Raw genomic sequence first — 17,879 nt, 5'->3', positions numbered from 1 at the left:
GCAACTTTTCAAGCTGTTTCTAGAGATCTTCCCTGCCAAGTCACTTGGGGTGATGCCTCTGGGTGCCATTGTGGCAACATGGGGAGCAAAAGCAGCATCTCCCCAAAAGCAGCATCTCCCCTCCCCATCCCAGCCATGCTCTTCCTCATCCAGCTGGATGATGGCCAGTGGACATCACACCTCCATTCTGTGTCACCTCTCAAACACCAATCCCCAGGACCAGTTCCTGCACTGTCCCAAGCTGGAAAAATGCCTGAACAGGATGATTTTTCTATCAATCACCCCTGAAAGTCCAGGGATGGACCAGCTCCACTGCACAACCCGAATATTGGTGGCACGGGAAAATGCCGTGATGGGAAAAGCAAGGAGCAAGCAAGGACCATGTCCCAGCACAGCTGGATCCTCTCAGCATCTCCCTCTCCTTTTTTATTTATGGCTGGAGCCGAATCTGCCTTGTTCATTTCCTTGGCAGAGGATCAGAACTCATCAATTCTCCATTTGCCACTGAGCGTTGTGTTTCTTCCTATACATTTTTTCTTAATTATCTCACAATGAAACAATTGAAAGGGGGATTTGAAAAAGCATCAGAGAAGCAAGAAACAGCCGTCAGTGTGCTTAAAAAATAAAACCTCTGTGGGCATCCCATTCCACCACCCTCATCCCCATGTGGAGCCAGGAGCAGCACTGGGCACATGTTTTGAGGTGAAGAATTCAATAGTTTATGGGATTGTCCAGCTCAATCAGAGGTGTTAAATGAGGGATTCAGGGATAAACCAAGGATTATGTAAAGAAGATCTTTAAGGGCAATGAGTTTTCCATTCAAAGATTCAGGCATGTCTAATAAAAAGTGATTGATGTCAGAGCAATGGGGCTCTGCCAGCACTGCTGAATTTGGGGGAATGAGGCTCAAAATGGGAAATGACCAGCTGAGCTGTTCACAAGCACTACAAAATGCAGGAGGAGGGGAGGGACTGGCCCCAGGAGCCTGCAATGGACACGGGATGGTGGCTGCAGTGACTGAGAAGAGGGAAAGGGTCTGGGGATATGGGAGCTCAGTGCTTGGGGACCAGGGCAGCCCCTTCCCCCATGGGGAATTCTGAGCATCCCCTTCTCTGCCTGGACAAGGAAGTTATTTTGCAGCTTGTTTCACAAGCCTTGTCCTTTGGGCGCATCCCAGCCCTGAGATCCCAGCCCAGCCTCCTACCTGATGTCCGGGGGATCCAGCAGGGCTTGGCCCACATCTGAATGCCCTGGGACAGGCACTGAGATGCAACATCAAATTCCCACCCCAGAACCTCTCCAGCCTCAACTTTCCTATTTTTTCCTAAGCAAAGCAGACACACCTTCCATTTCTCCACCAAAAAGGGAAAAGGCAATAAATTATTATTCCCTTTAATTAAAAGGCGTGTCAACCTTATAAGCAGTTAATTAATAATTCCACATTAACTTGATTAAGCACTGAGAGAGCTGGAGGCAGCACAGCCCACGAGGCTCCCGGGGTCAGTCTGAACCTGCTGGGCTCAACTCCTCCAAACCAGGAGAGAAAATCTCTGTCCTTAAGAGGATTTGGGGAAGAAATGGCAGCAAATGTCACCCTGGTGTCACAAAGGTGCTTGTTCCCACCCTGCATCCCCTCACATCTGCAGGAACAAACCCAATTTACTGGCAGCACCTTTGCCTTCCAGCCGTGCCCAAGTGCAAACAATTCCAATCAATCAATGGCTGTATAAATCATGATAATGTGATAAAGCAGAGCTCATTAACAATAACAGGGGTTAAAGCAGAGGGGAGCAGAGGACATCACTCCTTCCCCCAGATTCCAGATGAGGAATCATCTCCTCTTCCTCCTCTGCCCACCCACTCCTAAAAACTCAACTGCAAAGTGGATTTTCCTGCAACACTTCTATTAAAAAGTGCAATTCCAGGATGTGAAGTAGTCATTAATCACCCGGAAATTGTGCTTGTTACAGGAGAAACATTAACAAAATAATCATAAATTGTCTGCCAGCCCTGATTTGTGGGTGCACACGTTTGTAAGGGGATAGAGAGGCCTGTCATTTGGCTGCTGTAATTAATGATTAACCCTTTGCCATGTGGGGCAGGGCATGGACACCACCAGTGTCCTCTATCAGGGATTGCTCATGTGTCCCCCCCAAGACAAAATACCTGAGGCACTCCTGGCATCCTTGGAAAGCTGCAGGTTTTGAGATTATTAAAATCCCATTATTTTACTGCTGTGATTAGATTGAAATGCTGATTGAAATGTCCAGCCATGCTGGAAGCTGCCAGGGAGACCCCTTCCTGCCTAGAGGTGCAGGTGCTGCCAGGACTTGGACATGCCCAGGATCCCACCAAAACATCCAGGTGGGAAAAGGTTGTTCTGTGCTCTGACTCTGCTGTCCTTGCAGTGCCATCACATGGGAGACTTTTACATCCACCTGCAGCTGACCTCAAGGCTCCTTTATAAACTGAAGAAGTCAGTGAGAAAAGTTCTTTTTCTTTCTCTCTCCCCTATGCTGTCACAGAGGCTCTGGTGGGAACACCCCTGAGCCATCTGAAGCACTCCAATAGCAAATCATACCCCAGAAAACCCTTCACCAGCACTTTGGAAGAGAGTTTTTTCCAAATCTGAACCTTTCCTTCATCTTGAACCTGAATTGACATTAATTCGTACCCCAAAGAATATGTTATTTTCCCTTTATATAAAAAAAAAATAATGTGAACTATCAAGCAACTAAGTTTTTTATTTAGGATCATGACAGCCTTAGGGATGGGTCACCTGAGCCAGAAAGGACCTTGCCCTGAGCACTTGGCCTTGTTTCAGTGTCCACCAGGTCTGTCTGCACTGGCTCACTGGAATGGGGATGATCTTGGGAAGATCTGTGAGAATCCAGGAGGAATCTGTGGGGCTGAACTGAGCAACTCCTTCTTGGATATCAATCCTCTCCAAAGCAATTCTGTGGGGATAAAACACCACGTGCTTGAGAATGGGATGGGGTGAGCAGTCAGGGGAAGTGTTTGGATTTTGGGGTGATGCTTGCGGCCTTTGAACCCCAACACTGCAGAGCAGGGATAGAACTTGTGGGTTATTTTTTTAGTGGTCAGGGCACCATTTGTCAGGTTGTGGTTGTTTTCTTTAAAGGCCAAGCAGCTAAGAGGTGCTACAAAGTTGTTTACTGCAAAGGCACATCAGTTTTGAAAGGCAAAGAGTTACAAGCATTAAAGTCCAGGCTAAAGTTTTGGGTTCTGAATAGAGGCAGAAGCTGCTCCCCAGGGCCCCTGCAGGGCCAATGTTGCTGTGCAGGTTTTATTTTTTTGGGGCAATGATGATGGTGGTAAGGAGAGTAAGAACAAAAGCAGAAGGCAAAAAGGCAAAAGACATGCAGCTTTCCCTAATGTATAGATTCTTATATACTAACTGCCCAACAAGCTGAAGACACAAAGTTGAACCACTACTTTTTAACTTACTAGAATTTTAGTTTTTTAGCAAACCTACAAACTACACATATGGTCTATCTGTTTCTATCTGAAATATGAAAGCAATATTCTTACTATAGTTTTATTACATTTAAAACTATGTTCTTGGAGCTTCCATGGAAACACTAGTAGCTTTTTAACCTTTACTAGAACTTGCACTTTTACTCTGGTATTTGAGAGCTTTACTATTTAAAAGCATTTAAAACTTATTCTTACTTGATTGCTTGCTTATTCTAAAACTTAAACTTACACTTTTATGTGTGAGTGGCTTAACATACTTTAATCTAAGGGTTTTATTTCAATTCTTGCACTCTGATTTCAGAACTCTTCAGAGAGACACTTGACTTACGAACTGGAACAGAACTGGCCCCCTAAGCTGAGGGTGGCAGAGCCTGGGAGGGCAGGACCTGGCCAGAGGCTCCTGTTGGGGCTCCCTGGGGGTTCTCACCCATCCCGAGTGCTCCAGGACCAGCAAACTCCAGGGCTGCCACAGGGAGGGATGGTGTTAATGAAGCAATCTTATAATTCCACAGCCTGTGCTGGGCAAACCAAGATTTAGGGAGCTGCTCCCAGCATCCAGATGGATAAATCCAATCCCATATGAAGAGAAGAAATAATTTTTAAGCCCCACTGTTCTCTGTGACAGGTCTGTCAGGAAGGCCGGACGCTCCACTTCTCTTTTCCCCCTCTGATCTAATTAGTTTTAAGTGGAAGAGTAAATGAGACCTTTCCCTCAAGATAATTACACAAAACGTTGAATTAAATGACTATCAGGATTTATTTTTCTCACCACTTGTGTCAGGCATCTGTTTTAAAGAATCATCTGATGAACACTCCCCTGCAGCTCTCCCTGCTGGGAGCCTGTCCATGCTGGCCAGGGCAGCTGGAAGGCACTGGGTAATAAAGCAGAGAAAAGGGACTTTTCTCCCCAAAATCACAGAATCATGGCGCGGGTTGGGTTGGAAGGGACCTTAAAGCTCATCCCATTCCATCCCTGCCATGGCAGGGACACTTCCACTACCCCAGGGTGCTCCAAGCCCCGTCCAACCAGGCCCCGGACACAGCAGGGATGATCCTGGAGGAGTTTTCCACTCTAAACGATTCCATGATCCAGTGACCACGTGGACCACGATACTTCCGTGCCCATGGCACAGACAGCTGGGCTGCGCCGACACGGACACAGTTATAATTCCAGAGCGTTTTGGGGACAAAGCAGCGGGAGGCAGGGCCCCGCCGAGTCCCCGCTCAGTGAGTCCCCGCAAATCAAGTCCCGGCTCAGTCGGTGAGTCCCGGCTCAGTCGGTGAGTCCCGGCTCAATTAGTCCCGGCTCAGCCCCGGCCGCTCAGCGCAGGAGCAGCCGAGCCGCTTTAAGGCCAGGGGGGCGGGGTCTGTGGGGCGGGGCCAAGCTGAGCGTCACCGGCGGCAGCGCCGGGCTCAGCCGAGGAGTGCCGACAAGTGCCGAGTTCAGCCGAGCGGGGCCGAGTTCAGCCGAGCGGGCCGAATGCAGCGGGCGGCAGCGCGGGTGCTGCGCGGGGCGCGGACCCCCCAAGTGCTGAACTCCTCGGTTCGGACCCCCCCGGTTCGGACCCCCCCGGTTCGGAGCCCCCCGGTGCGGGCGCGATCGGCCCCGGCGGACACCGCTCCGCTCGGGCTGCTCTATGAGCGGCACGGGGAGCCCGCAGCGGTCGTGCAGTAAGGGGGGGACGCGGGGGTGCATTGCAGGAATGGGGTGGGGGTGAATTTGGGGGAGCATTGCAGGGAGGGGGTGCAGGTGTAGGGCCAAGGCTGCGGGGGCGCAACTGGGCTGAGATCTGGAGTGGGGTGCAGAGAGGGGTGGGGGTGCAGGTGATGTTTTGGGGTGCTGCAGGGCTGCTTCAGGGGTGCCGTGCAGGGGGGTCAGGACTTGCCCACCCCGGGTGTAGAGGGTGGGGATGGGGTGCAGCTCCCCGAACACAGAGCGGGACAGGAGGACCCTGGTATTCTCCAATGTTTTCCTGGTGCCATGGTCTCAGAGGTGGATGCTGGGGGTGGCACCTCCATATCCCTCAGCTTCCTGCTGCTGCTCCTTGTATTTGCCTTAAACCTCGTGTTTTTCTCAAAAAGCCCATTCTTCCTTAATTTGGGGTACGACAGGAAGGTCCGGGCCCCAGCATCGCTGCACCCCAACTTCATCCTGGGTTGCATCCCATTGATGGGGCTTCTTTTTGAGATTCCAGTTCAGGGACCAAAGCAGCATCACAGGCATTTTTTGGGACAGCTGCTGATGCTCAGCATCAAAAATTTTGGGAAAGAGAAAGTCATAGTTTAGTGGAGTTTAGGCTGTTTTTTCACAGATGGAGACTGTGATGTTTTGCTGCACCTCTTGAACCAGCTCAGTTCATGCTCATACATTATGCAGGTACATCCAGACACTAAGCCCCTGTTTTTTTTGAGAAAGACTGTTGCTTTTCCAAATGATCATTTAGTTCTGCAATGATGCTTGTCACCACTTCCACTTCCTGAGATTTCCTGTTATCACCCCATTGTTTGTGCAATACCGGTCTTGCTTTGTGCGTTGTGATTTCTCCTTTTTCACAGAAAATTTCCAGAAATATCACAGGTTCCCATAATGCTTGAGCAGGGCAGGACAAACTGTAAATTCCCCAGCCAAAACAGCGGCTTTTTTTACGCAACCTGCTGAGTTAATCAAGTTTAATGGGCACCACTGGGGTTGGTGATACGGGATTGTTTTGGATGGCTTTTAGCAGCCTTCTCCAAAAATCTGTCCTTCTGTCTAACATAAATCTGATTTTTTAATAGGAGGGGACATATGGTGCTATTAATTTAGATGGGGTATGTAAGTGATACAGGTACCCTCCAGCTTCAGCCACAGAGAGAAACTGGTGTTAATGCCCTTTTCCTTTGTGTCTCCCTGTTCAGACTGAAGGATCTGGAAGAGCCCAAGTTGGGGGACTGCGATGTTCACGTCAAGATGTTGGCAGCCCCCATCAATCCCGCCGACATCAACATGATCCAAGGTGATGTGTTGCATTAATACTTTGTGCATTAGTTCTTGCAGGATGCTCCGAGGTGGAAGGGACCCACGAGGATCATCAACCCCGGTTCCTGTCTTGGAGGGTTCAGACGTGGCTCCTGGTGCAGGGGTGCTGGGGGTGGGGTCCCCAGCTCACCTCCAGCTTCCCTACAGGGACCTACCCGCTGCTGTCGCCGCTGCCGGCCGTGGGAGGGAATGAAGGTGTCGGGGAGGTGCTGGAGGTCGGGCGGCGCGTGGCGGCTCTCAAACCCGGGGACTGGGTCATCCCTGCAGATGCTGGCCTTGGTGAGTTCATCCTTGGCACTGCTGGGTCCTCGCTCACCCCCCTGCTGCAGAGCATATTCCCAGGGGATTTTTGAGGTGCTGGAGCCCCTGGGAGGTGCCCAGGCTTGCCCAGAGAACAAACTCATGGTTGTGCTCCTATATGAGCTGCTGGGGGGATTTTGGGGGCTCCAGAGTAAAAGCACAGCTCTCCAAAGCACCATCTTTGTAGGGTGTGGATAGAGCCATGAGCCCTGTCACTTACAGCAATTACACCTGATGGGAGGGAATCAAAATGGGCAACAAAGCTCCCCTAGGGAATGCTGGGCGAGGGAAGCAGGAGTTGGAACCCGTTTATTGCCATGTAAGACCAATCATAGTGAGACAGTTGGGATAACTGATGGAGTTATGTCTTACCTGTTTGTGTCTTGGTTTATTTTCACCACCTGTTTTTATTTTTAATTTATTGATATATTTTAATTTTATTTTAAATGTAATTTTCTTAAAGCGAGCTCAGTTCCTGCTCCCCAGCCCCAGCAAGTGATGCTGCTCATCTTCCACAGACACAGGAAGGCTCTCAGGAAGGTTGAGGGTCCCCAGGGAAGTGGCTTCTGTGCACATGACTTAGCATGCACTCTAGAACACCTGGAATAGGGGCAGTGGCAATGCCTTTGCTAGTGCCAAACTTAAATTTAGCAATAATCTTCTTTTGTGTAGCATAGACCTATTATGGGATGTCTGTGCCATTATAAAGCATTGCAGCAATCTGTGTTTCTCTGGAAACAACCATGTTTTGTCCCATCAGCTTAGAGCTTCCCTAAAGACCTGGGACAAAACATTTCACATGGGCAAGCTCGTGGTGGCTTCTCACTGTAGTTTTCTCACTGGGAGAGTGTGGGAATTTATTTCCCAACGAATGTCTCCTGTGCTCCTCCAAAATGCAAATGGCCTAATATTTGTTGGTTGTGGTTTAGTGTCACAGCTTGTTCTTTGCCTATTTCTTCTTAAAAGGCTTTTTGCTAAATGAGAGAAGGAAAACGATGGAGTTAAGAGCCAAATGGGGTATTTTTAAGCATAAAAACACTGTAAATAGATGGTGGAAGGTTAAATTGGATATAAGCGTAGAGGGAGTAAAGCTGACGAAATTGGCTTAGAATATATGGGCTCATCTATAGGAGGGAGAGTATTTCCATTATCTCAGCACACATAGCTGGGGAGCCCCAGTCCCATTATCCCTCTGGGAAATGATTAGGCTGTGCTGGGTGATAAATTTTGGCAGGCAGCGAGGAATCCATTCCTTGCCTCTTGGGGCATTCTGACTCTACCCATATGGGAGCCCATTCCATAATTCCCTCTCAGAGTGCAGCTGGTTCCCAGTGCTCAGTGCTGCTGGTGCCAAGGCTGTGCTGTGAGCTGATGGTTTTCCTTTGCTTTCTCCCCCCTGCTGTGGCTGTGCACATGGTGCTGCCGTGCCCAGGGACGTGGCGGACACGGGGGGTTTTCCCTGAGGAGATGCTGCTGAAGGTGCCGAGTGACATCCCAGTGCTTTGTGCTGCCACTCTGAGCGTCAACCCCTGCACAGCGTTCCGTATGCTGGCCGACTTCGAGAGCCTGGTGCCCGGTATGGCCCTGCCACGAGGGAGCAGCTCCACACGCATCTCCTGGCTGCCTCTGCAGGGGGAATCTGGGTTTGTTCACCTCCAGGTGACTCCATCATCCAGAATGCTGCTAACAGTGGTGTGGGTCAGGCCGTCATCCAGATCGCCAGGGCCTCCGGCATCAAGAGCATCAACGTGGTGAGGAACAGGTGGGTCCCCTGGGGAGGAGCAAGTTTGGGAGCTGGATCTGCTCATCCAACTCAGAATTTTCTCCTGTTGGCTCCTCCAGCCTCTTCCCTGTTGTGCCCTCTCAATGCCAGAGCAGAAGGAGGGAGAAGGTGGAACTCTGCTTCCTGGCTCATCTAGTCCTCTTTTTTAATCTCCTTTTTCCTACCCCAGACCTGATCTCCCAAAGCTGGTGGAGAGGCTGATGGCCCTGGGTGCTGACCACGTCATCACAGAGGAGATGCTGAGAAAGCCAGAGATGAAAGATATATTTAAGGTACCTCAATGCTGATCCCACTGGAGAGATGGTCCAGGGCTGTCACTGCTGTTCAGTACTGGGGAGAAATGCAGGGGCGGTGGGAAGGACAGATTCCTTTCCAGATCAGGATTTAGCCCCGGGAGTGGAGGGATTTTGCTGCTGCCCCAAGGGAAGGATCACAGATTTTGGTTCCAATTAGACTGGGCTTGAAGCAGCCTGGTCTAGCTGAAGGTGTCTTCCTGCAGGGGATTGAAATGCTCCTTGATTCTGACAGATTTTTAGCTCTATAACTCTTAGCAGCCCTCAGGTAAATGTTGAGGTTAATGGAGACGCTTTGTCAAGAACAGTGCTCCCCTCACCTAAAGGAGCCATCAAGTTTGGGAACCTTTGTTGTAAACTCTTGCAGAGCATCCCAAGGCCCAAGCTTGCCCTGAACTGTGTTGGAGGCAAAAGCACCACGGAGATGCTGCGGCATCTGCAGTAAGTTTGGCTGGGTTGGGCACAAGCTTGGGGACAGAAACTGGCAGTAGAGGGTCCTGCTCTGGAGTCTGTTGAACTTTTGGAGAGGGAAGATGAATGGAAAAGTGTTTTTGGATAACAACAGTGATTTAAAGTCTCACAGTGCTGGTGGCTGGGGGCAGCTGGGGTCCAAGTTATGAAGGTCCCCCAGGTCCTGGCAAGGTGTAACTGGTGTGCTGAGCTGCAAAATCAGCTAGTGGTGCATGGAAGCAAGAGGAGAGCCTGTAAAGTGGGATCTGGGGGGTAACTGGTGAGCCCTGGGTGCAAGGACAGCCCCAGGGGGTTTGGGGATGGGAGAGGAGGAAGTGACAACTCAGAGCTTCACTTTTGGGACCACCTAACCCAATATCCCTTTCCTACTGCAGGCCCAAGGGGACCATGGTCACCTACGGGGGGATGGCAAAGCAGCCTGTGATGGTGCCTGTGGTGAGTACTGGGGATGCCCCTCCTTAGTCCCCTGTGCTCCACTGTGTGTCCCCATCCCCTTGGTACTGTGGGCACCTGGCTCTCCCCAGCTGCAGATTGAGACCCTCCAGCCTTTATCATTTGCCTAATGGGGTCCATCACAGGACAGACTGTGTCCCACTTCTGGACTCTTGGCTTTTTATACAGATGGTTTGGGCTGCCTAAAAATTCCATTGGGGAAATGACCCCACAAGTGCTGAGCATCAAACCTGCCCTGACTCCACGCCTCAGAGTCGCCTCTCTGCATCACTGGCTTATACATGGGAGCTCCAATGAGGGGCCTTACTGCCACTGTCATGCTGGGAGGGGACACACGTGTGTCACTGCCTGTGTGAGGGGACATGGGATGCACAAGGGGACATAGGAATGTCACTGGGTACCAGGAGGACACACACGTGTCACACATTCCCTCTCCACAGAGCGCCTTCATCTTCCGTGATGTGCGGCTCCGCGGCTTCTGGATGACACAGTGGAGGAAGGAGCACGCACAGGGTGAGCCAGGGGCTGAGGGGACTGAGCTGGGGGGGCTGAGGGGACTGAGCTGTGGGGTGAAAGGAAACTGAGCTGGGGGGGCTGAGGGAACTGAGCTGGGGGGGCTGAGGGACCTGAGCTGGGGGGGGTGAAAGGAAACTGAGCTGGGGGGGTGAAAGGAAACTGAGCTGGGGGGGCTGAGGGACCTGAGCTGGGGGGGTGAAAGGAAACTGAGCTGGGGGGGCTGAGGGGACTGAGCTGGGGGGGCTGAGGGAACTGAGCTGGGGGGTACTGAGGGACCTGAGCTGGGGGCTGAGGGGACTGAGCTGAGGGGGCTGAGGGAACTGAGGGACCTGAGCTGGGGTGGCTGAGGGAACTGAGCTGGGGGCTGAGGGAACTGAGCTGGGGGGAACTGACCTGGGGTCTGAGGAGCTGTGTCCCTGCCAGGTGTGGGGGCACAGCCAAACCCCACCCAGTACCATCTGCACTCCCACTCATGGAGCTGTCTCTGCTTGTCCCAGTGATGCTTTGAGAGGCTACCTGGAGCAGGGGCTAGACAGTGTTAAAGGAATAGATAGGTATTTATTAAAAAGCCTTCAAAGGATTCACCTTGGGTAGTACAGTAGCCCAGCTGAGGCTACACCCAAGATGGACAATGAGTCACACATTTTCACAATTTTATAAGTTTTGGTCCATTTACATATTGGCATTAATTGTTCAATTACAACTCCATGTAATGCAGTCCCATCCTCCCAGATTGTTCTTCTCAATTCCCTGTTGATTATACTATTTATATGTTATTTTATATATTATTATTTATATTGTTTATATTATTATTATAAGCTGTAGCAGTGTCCTTGGTTCTCAGGCTGAAAAAGGATTGTTTTGTCTAACTAAACTGTGAAGAGAACTGGGTAACACTTCATATGAAGTTCAGAGTTATATACTAATGCAGTACAGAATCTGGAAAATATGAAAGCTAAAGCTTAAGGTATCACCAGGGTGCTGAGACACTGGTGCTGGGCTCAGGCAAGGACCATGCTGGGGGCTCTGCCCTCATCCCACATGCCTGAGCAGGGGGCACACCCAGGGAGCCTGTGTGCCTCAGGCAGATGTTCCCAGGGTGGGGATGGCCCTGCATGGCACAGTGAGAGCTCCCTGCTTCCCGTGCAGACCAGGAGAGCGTGGCTGCGATGATGGAGGCGCTGTGCCAGCTGATCCGCCGGGGCCAGCTGACAGCACCAGCCTGCACTGAGCTCCCGCTGCAGCACTACAGGGCAGCGCTGCAGGACTGCATGAAGCCCTTCGTGTCCTCCAAGCAGATTCTCCTCCTCTGACCTGCATCTTCTGGAGCCCTGTCCTGTTCCACATGCTTGTCCGCAGACTTGAGGGGGGGAAAGACTCTCCAGATCCATTTAATTTCTTTTTTCCTTTGTTTTTCACATTTTGGGTGCCCACTGAAAGTTTTGAAAGTCTCTCCAGCTTTGTGTGGAAGTGCTGCTGGAGTGAGGCTGCATCTCAGTGGAGCTGGGGGAGTCTGGGAGCCCAAATTATGGCTCGCTCAGCCCAGGGTGTGAAAAGAGCAGCAGTTCCCCCTTACATGTGCTTTTGGGGCTGGCAGGTCTGTAGTTATCCCTGCTGCAATGTGGTATGAGCAGGGAAGCCCAAGTCATCTCCCTGCAGCCACACTGCCTCCAGGCCTGCTACAAGAATGAGAAGGGAGGGGCATGGACTGCCCCAGATGATGAGGGGTGCTGTGGTTGGAGTAGCCCTAGGTGCTGCTGCAGCTCCTGGAGGTGCCTGGGTCACCCCTGGCTGGGTTTTGCCAAGGGTACTGCAAGGGCCAGAGTCTGTGGCCATCAAACACTGGAGCCAGACCCTCAGTGTCCCTGAAGGCCTCCTTCCCAGGTGTGGGACAGTGACTGGGACACTGCAGAGCAATGTGAAAAGATTTATTATTGAGAACAACCAACAGTGTGTTCTTGCTTCCTCCTGTGCTGCACTTCTGCCTCTACGGCCCCACAAGCTCCCTATGGTCCCTCTTGCTGGTGCAGCTCTGGCCAAGGTCCGGCAGCGCTGGCCGTGCGGCTGCAGCTGGGGCAGCGGCCGCGGGCCGGAGCGTGGCCAGCCCCTGGCCCTGGTCCCAGCACGGCCACCGCAAACCACGGAGGGCAGGGCAGGGGCGGCTCAGCCCCTGGGCTGGGCTGCCCAGAGCAGGGTGTGGGCAGTGCCTAAAGTGTGAGGGGCCCGTGTGGGGCAGGAGGGGCGGCCGGAGCAGGAGCTGCCGGCTGGGAGCCGGCGGGGCTGTGTCTGCAGGGCCGTTTGCATGGCGGGGGCCTGGCACGGCCTGTCCGTGGCCCTGTGCCCGCCCTGGGCACTGTGCAGCTGCTGCTCGTGGATGTCTGTGTGTCCTCATCCTCCTCCTCCGCTCTCGATGCCGGCTGAGCATCCCACCTTCTCCTTGGGAGCTTTGCCAGGATCTCAGTGCCTGGATGGGGCACAGCTGGGGGATTTCTGCTTTCCCCAGCACCCTGCACACCCCTCTGGACACGGGGCGGGTCATCCCTCGTGAAAAAGGGGTTGGAGTAGAACAGCAGCTGGAAAAGGCAAAGAAAGGTTGTTTGCTGTGAGGAGGAGGAAGAAATCCGAGAGAGCCAGGCATTGGCATGAGAAAGGAGAAATGGGGGTTTAAAGGACTCGCGTTTCACATCTCAGTCTTCGGCTAAGAAAAGTGTGAGGACAGAGCTTTGTTAAGTTACAACAACCCTCATGTTTTGAGCATTGGGAGCAGAGAAGTGTAGGGTTTTCAAAAGCCAGAAAACTGCTGAAGAAACCCAATGCCTGCTAGTTTTCAGGCCCCTCAGCATGTCCAGAGTAACTAACCCCATGACAAAACGAAGCTGTTTGCTCCTGTCAGTCTCCAGCCTTGTCTAGGCATATTTTAGTTGTAACTTGAACCTCCCTCTGAATGTCCCAAGGAATCTCTGAGTCAAGAGGAGCTGACATACCTTTCCTAGTGCAGACCCAGCTGCTGCTACTGCTCGGAGCTCCTCCATGGAGGTCAGCAGGGGAGAATCCCCTTCCAGTCTGCGGAATCCATGGAACATGAGCTGGACAAGGAAGCCTCTCATGGACTCCATTTCAAAGATCTTCTGGGGCTCCCTCCTACCTAGCACTTCCTTCCTGAAGAGCTTTTCTCCGATGATAATGCAATTCCCATCATTGCCCCACCAGATTGATTTGAAGCTCTGGTTGTTCAGGATCTCCCAAAGCTTCTCAAGGAAAGAGTCAGCCAAAGGTTTGGTGCTAGCAGAGATCTCCAAGGAGCTAAATTTCATGTTGGGGTCCCAGGATTCATTAGGCCAACCTTCAAGGACATTTTTGTCTGCAGGGGGTCCAGTGGCAGCATTCCAAGATGGTTGCATATCATCTCCGGGATGGTGAGGAGAAGCTGAAGTCACCCACCAAGCTGGATCCTCCAGGTCAAAAGCACAGGATGTCTCCTGTGAAGATAGCTCCATTTTGACTTATTTGACCACAGCTTGGCTGCCTCCAACCAGCTTCTTGGTCCTGGCAGTCAGCAGGATGGAGTTCCGTAGCTCCAGCTGCCTGGGAAATTCTCCAGCCTCTGTTCCATCACAGTGACATCACAGCATGACACCCGTCTCCTGGCAGCAGGAGGTGGGAGATGCAGAAATAACCCCAAAACCCTCTGGGAAATCATCCCAGAGAGTTGTTTGACCCCAGAGGTGACTCCAGCTGTATTTCCATGTGGAATGTCCTGCCAGGCAGTGCTGTGTCCCAGTGCCCCTGGGAGCTGTGCCAGCAGGGGGATAAGGAAGGGAACAGCATTGGGCATCCAAGTGCCCCAGAACTGAGGTTTTTCACTTGAGCACCTTCTCCCCCATGCAGAAATGCCTGTATGAATTCCTCTGTGTCACGGTGTGACTTGGGTTTGCCAATTTTAAATATTTAATTTCCTTCTGAGATAGGATTTAGGAGTAATGACAACACAGGCTTAAAACTTCAAAAAGTACAAGAAGAAATTTATTATTAACACAAAAAAAAAAAAAAATCAGAATAAGATTCCTAGATTATTCCCTCCTCCCTTCATTCCACATTTCTTACCAACAACATACAGAGAAAACTTCAGTCAGTTATTCGCCCAAATAATAATTTCAGTTCTGATAATTTATCTCCCTGTTCACTTTCCTCTGTCTCCTGCTCTATAGTGCCTAGCAGGGTGCAATATGCATGTGCCAGGGCCCAGCTCACTGTAATAATCCTTTTCTCTTTAGAACCATCCTGGCACTTCCCTTTTAAGTATCTTGCAACCTCGATTGGATCCCGAATCTTTTCAGTTGGGAATTCCCAGATTATGGGGTCAGAAAATTCCTTTAAAATCTGGCCCATTTTCTCCCATTTGCCATTCCACTCAAGATTCCTCCTGCCAAGCTTGACTCCTAAATCAGGAGTCTTCCCAGCCCCTTTAGAAATCTCAGCCTTCATTCTATATAAACTGCAAATGGTGCAACAAAGATTTACTAAATTAATTGCCATAAAGATGGTTTCCTTAATATTCAGGGAGATCTGAATGTTTTCTAATAAAGAGGTAACTGATTCAGAGGACAGGAAAGGAAATAAAGGCAGGAAATCTTCTTTGCCTGCTTCTCCTCTGATAAATAACACAAACCATGATTTATACATTCCTGAAGCAGATTCCAACATTCTTAAAAATCTCCAGTATGCCGTTGCAACCAAGCCAAGCCCGGTGAGTATTTTTGTTAATATCCCTTTCATACAAAAACTACGTATTAAAGACAACACCGGAGCTATCTCTGCATAAGTAAACAAACCCAATGACCACAAAGGTATTAAAACTTCAAAGAAACCTAACAAGCCGACATACAAACAGGCTCCCACAACAAAAGATATTATGGACTTAAGAGACGTAGCCATACCAACAGCTGAAAACAACATATTATTAGATAAAAGTTTTTTCCACTTTTTCTGGTGCTGATAACGCCAAGGTTGTGAGTTTTCCTCACATGGGGCACCAAAAATAATATGTCCAAGTTTAGGACAAATTTGGGGAAAAAGAGCTCCAAAGCCCCCCCCACCCCCCCCACCCCCCCGCCTTTTTTTACAATTCCTTCCTTCACTGAGCTCGGAAGGAATTGTTCTTTAGGGGAAAATGGAAAAAACTTTTTTAATAACAAAAATACAAAATAAACACTCCCCAGCTCAGACCCAGATGAGACAAACCCGGCCGGTCCTCGCTGGGGAGGGCGGCAGAGCCTTCCGAGCCGATACCCAGCAGTGGTTCCCTAAGTCCAGATCCTCATCCTCTGGAGTCGGTGCAAATCCCTGGAGCAGGGAGAAGGGAGAGAGGGGGAGGGGCAGCTGGGAGCAGGCCAAAGCAAGCCCAAGACAAGCTAAAGCGAGCCCAAAACAAACCAAAGAGAGCACAAGACGAGCCAAAACAGGGGCGCAGCCAAAACAGCTGGGGGGGGAAAGGCGGCTAAAGTAGCCGGGGGGGGGGGGGGGCAGCTGAGCAAACGGCAGAGAGCAAGACAGCCCAAGAACCGAGGCACAGCAGCAGCCAGCCAGAAAACACCAGCCTAGATAAAACAGCCCAGGGGAGGGGCCGGAGCTGCACGGGGGAAGCAAGGAGAGGAGCCAGTCAAAACAACCAAAAACACACTTAAAAGAGAAAAGTTTCTTTTTCTGCTTTAGACTTAGGAGGTGTCTTCACCTTCACAGTCTGCATCTGCCCAGGACCTACAAAACTATGAATTTTCCTCTCATTCCCACAGTCCTTCCAGAGCCATGTTATGGGTTACAATGCACACATGGGGTACTTTTAAAGGCAGGCTGCTGAAAAACAAAATTCTCTTCATCTCCTTCTCTATCAAATGTCTCTGTTCATATTCCAGTCACAAAACGGAGAGCTCAATTTCCCGAGGCAAAAAAAAAGTCTTCATCTCAAGCACCCATCTTCCCCAAGTATATTTCACAGTTTAAAGGAATTTTAGTGAAGTCACAATCCCCTCATCGCCCCACAAAATAAAGGTTTTCAGCTACTTATCAGGTGCATCTTTTCAATCTTTTCCCATCAGGAACTTTATCTTTATTCTGCCGACTTCTGTAGTCAACATGCCTTAGATAGGGAGCTCAGGAGATCGAGAATCTCCATGCCTTAGATAGGGAGCTCAGGAGATCGAGAATCTCATCCAAGCATTAAGAAGTTAAAATTGTAGCCAGATCGTGAAGAAACAACATGCAGCCAGTGCCGGGGCCATGAGGAGCCGGGGGCCACCAGGCCAGGGCCGAGGCTGCCCGGAGCCTTGCGGTCGGGGGGCCGGGGGCCACGTGGCCGGGTGCCATGCGGCCGAGCCACGGCCCCCCGAGCCAACTGGGGCCGGCCTAGGGGCTTCCTGCAAAGGCAGTGCCGAGCCGGGATTCCCGCAGAGCCGGTGCCGGGCCGGGATCCCCGCAGAGCCGGTGCCGGGGTGCCGGGCCGGGCCCCTGCCAGAGAACCCCCGCACCTCCGGATGCCGGAAGCCGAAAGAGGGAGGAGTTAACTTGGTCTACTGTGATTTGTGAAAGCGAAATAACCTTCCATTGGTTTCCCGAGCTGTCCATCACCAAACCAGCTCTCTGATTGGTGCCAGCGGCTCATAGGGGAAGCTGCCAGGGGCGGGAGAGTCCCTCCCACTGCCCGGGCTCATGGTGCCTGCCCTGAGGGGAATCCACCGTTCCCGAGCACATGAAGCCAGCACGCTCTGGAGTAGCCCCGCTGTGTGGTGACCACAGAGCTGCTCCTGCTGGGACTGTCCCTGTTCCTGGGCGGTGCTCTGGGATCCCAGCTGGCTCTCCGTGCTGCTCCATAGGATGAATTATAGGGGAAATGTTCCCCAAAACACATCTTGCAATGGAAATAGCTTCCCTTGGGCTGGGTTCCTTGAAATTTCTTTGCTCGGAACCTTCAGAACATGACCCAGGGGCCTCATTGGAGTTTCTCCCACCTGTGTGCCCTGTTCCCAACACACTCTGATTAGGAGGACTGCGGCCATGGAATTGTGTGTTGGACTGAGGAATTGTGAGGGGCCGGTCATGACAGCTGAAGGCTCTTCTGCCGTTCATCCTGCAGCCCTGGCTGAGTTGGTGGGGCTGTGGCAGGCCTGGGGAGACCACTCCTCACTGGGACATGGCAGTGTCATTCCCCTGCACAGGGAGGGTGTGGGGACAGCCCAGGAGGGTGTACCTTCATTTGGGGAATTTTCTGAGCCCCATGGGGTGAGCAGAAGAGCGGGGCAGGAATGTTGCTCAGGGTTGGAGGGAGCACTGTCAGCTGTATGTGCGCCTGGAAGAGCAGAACTCTCTGAAATTAAACCCCAGTGCCATGCTGGAAACTAAATGGATGTGTCAAAGCCATTTCATCCCCCCTAAATCCCCTCACACTGAGATCTCCCTTGGCAGAGAGGAGTGCCTCAGGATGGACTCTGTGCCAGTGTCACCCTTCTCCTCCTCCATCCCTAATAAATCCCCCAGTATTGTGCATTTTCCT

At 51.4% G+C, this 17,879-nt stretch overlaps 1 protein-coding gene and 1 long non-coding RNA gene across 5 annotated transcripts; one reads left to right on the top strand and one right to left on the bottom strand.

Moving 5' to 3' along the window:
• The first annotated feature begins 4,883 nt into the window (after positions 1–4,883).
• MECR (mitochondrial trans-2-enoyl-CoA reductase) lies at positions 4,884–12,275 on the top strand. Of its 4 annotated transcripts, none has more exons than XM_079325824.1 (10): positions 4,884–5,169; positions 6,397–6,494; positions 6,665–6,796; positions 8,250–8,393; positions 8,477–8,579; positions 8,770–8,872; positions 9,261–9,334; positions 9,739–9,799; positions 10,258–10,330; positions 11,483–12,275. In XM_079325824.1, exons 1-10 carry the CDS (start codon positions 4,979–4,981, stop codon positions 11,644–11,646), a joined length of 1,143 nt encoding a protein of 380 aa, XP_079181950.1. In that variant the 5' UTR covers positions 4,884–4,978; the 3' UTR covers positions 11,647–12,275. The 4 variants fall into 4 exon arrangements, with proteins under 4 accessions (XP_079181950.1, XP_079181951.1, XP_079181952.1 ...); XM_079325825.1 differs by lacking the exon at positions 11,483–12,275 and adding an exon at positions 10,757–11,090; XM_079325826.1 differs by lacking the exon at positions 6,665–6,796.
• Positions 12,276–12,673: 398 nt separating this feature from the next.
• Positions 12,674–17,340, bottom strand: LOC306811814. The gene is made up of 3 exons (XR_013776738.1): positions 17,092–17,340; positions 13,318–14,239; positions 12,674–12,906 (listed from the first exon to the last, which is right to left on the bottom strand). It is a non-coding gene; the product is annotated as an uncharacterized lncRNA (long non-coding RNA).
• Positions 17,341–17,879: the final 539 nt, after the last annotated feature.

Source organism: Erithacus rubecula, assembly GCF_903797595.1.
Source record: "Erithacus rubecula genome assembly, chromosome: 23".
Taxonomy (NCBI): domain Eukaryota; kingdom Metazoa; phylum Chordata; class Aves; order Passeriformes; family Muscicapidae; genus Erithacus; species Erithacus rubecula.
Note: the sequence above shows the minus strand (reverse complement) of the source record. Positions and strands in the feature narration are given on the sequence as shown.

Bases quoted from the DNA above. Each gene is read 5' to 3' on its own strand.
- MECR (XM_079325824.1), top strand. From the start codon at position 4,979: ATGCAGCGGGCGGCAGCGCGGGTGCTGCGCGGGGCGCGGACCCCCCAA. The intron at 5,170-6,396 runs GTAAGGGGGGGA...CTCCCTGTTCAG, and splicing joins GAGCCCGCAGCGGTCGTGCA to ACTGAAGGATCTGGAAGAGC. The intron at 9,335-9,738 runs GTAAGTTTGGCT...TTCCTACTGCAG, and splicing joins GAGATGCTGCGGCATCTGCA to GCCCAAGGGGACCATGGTCA.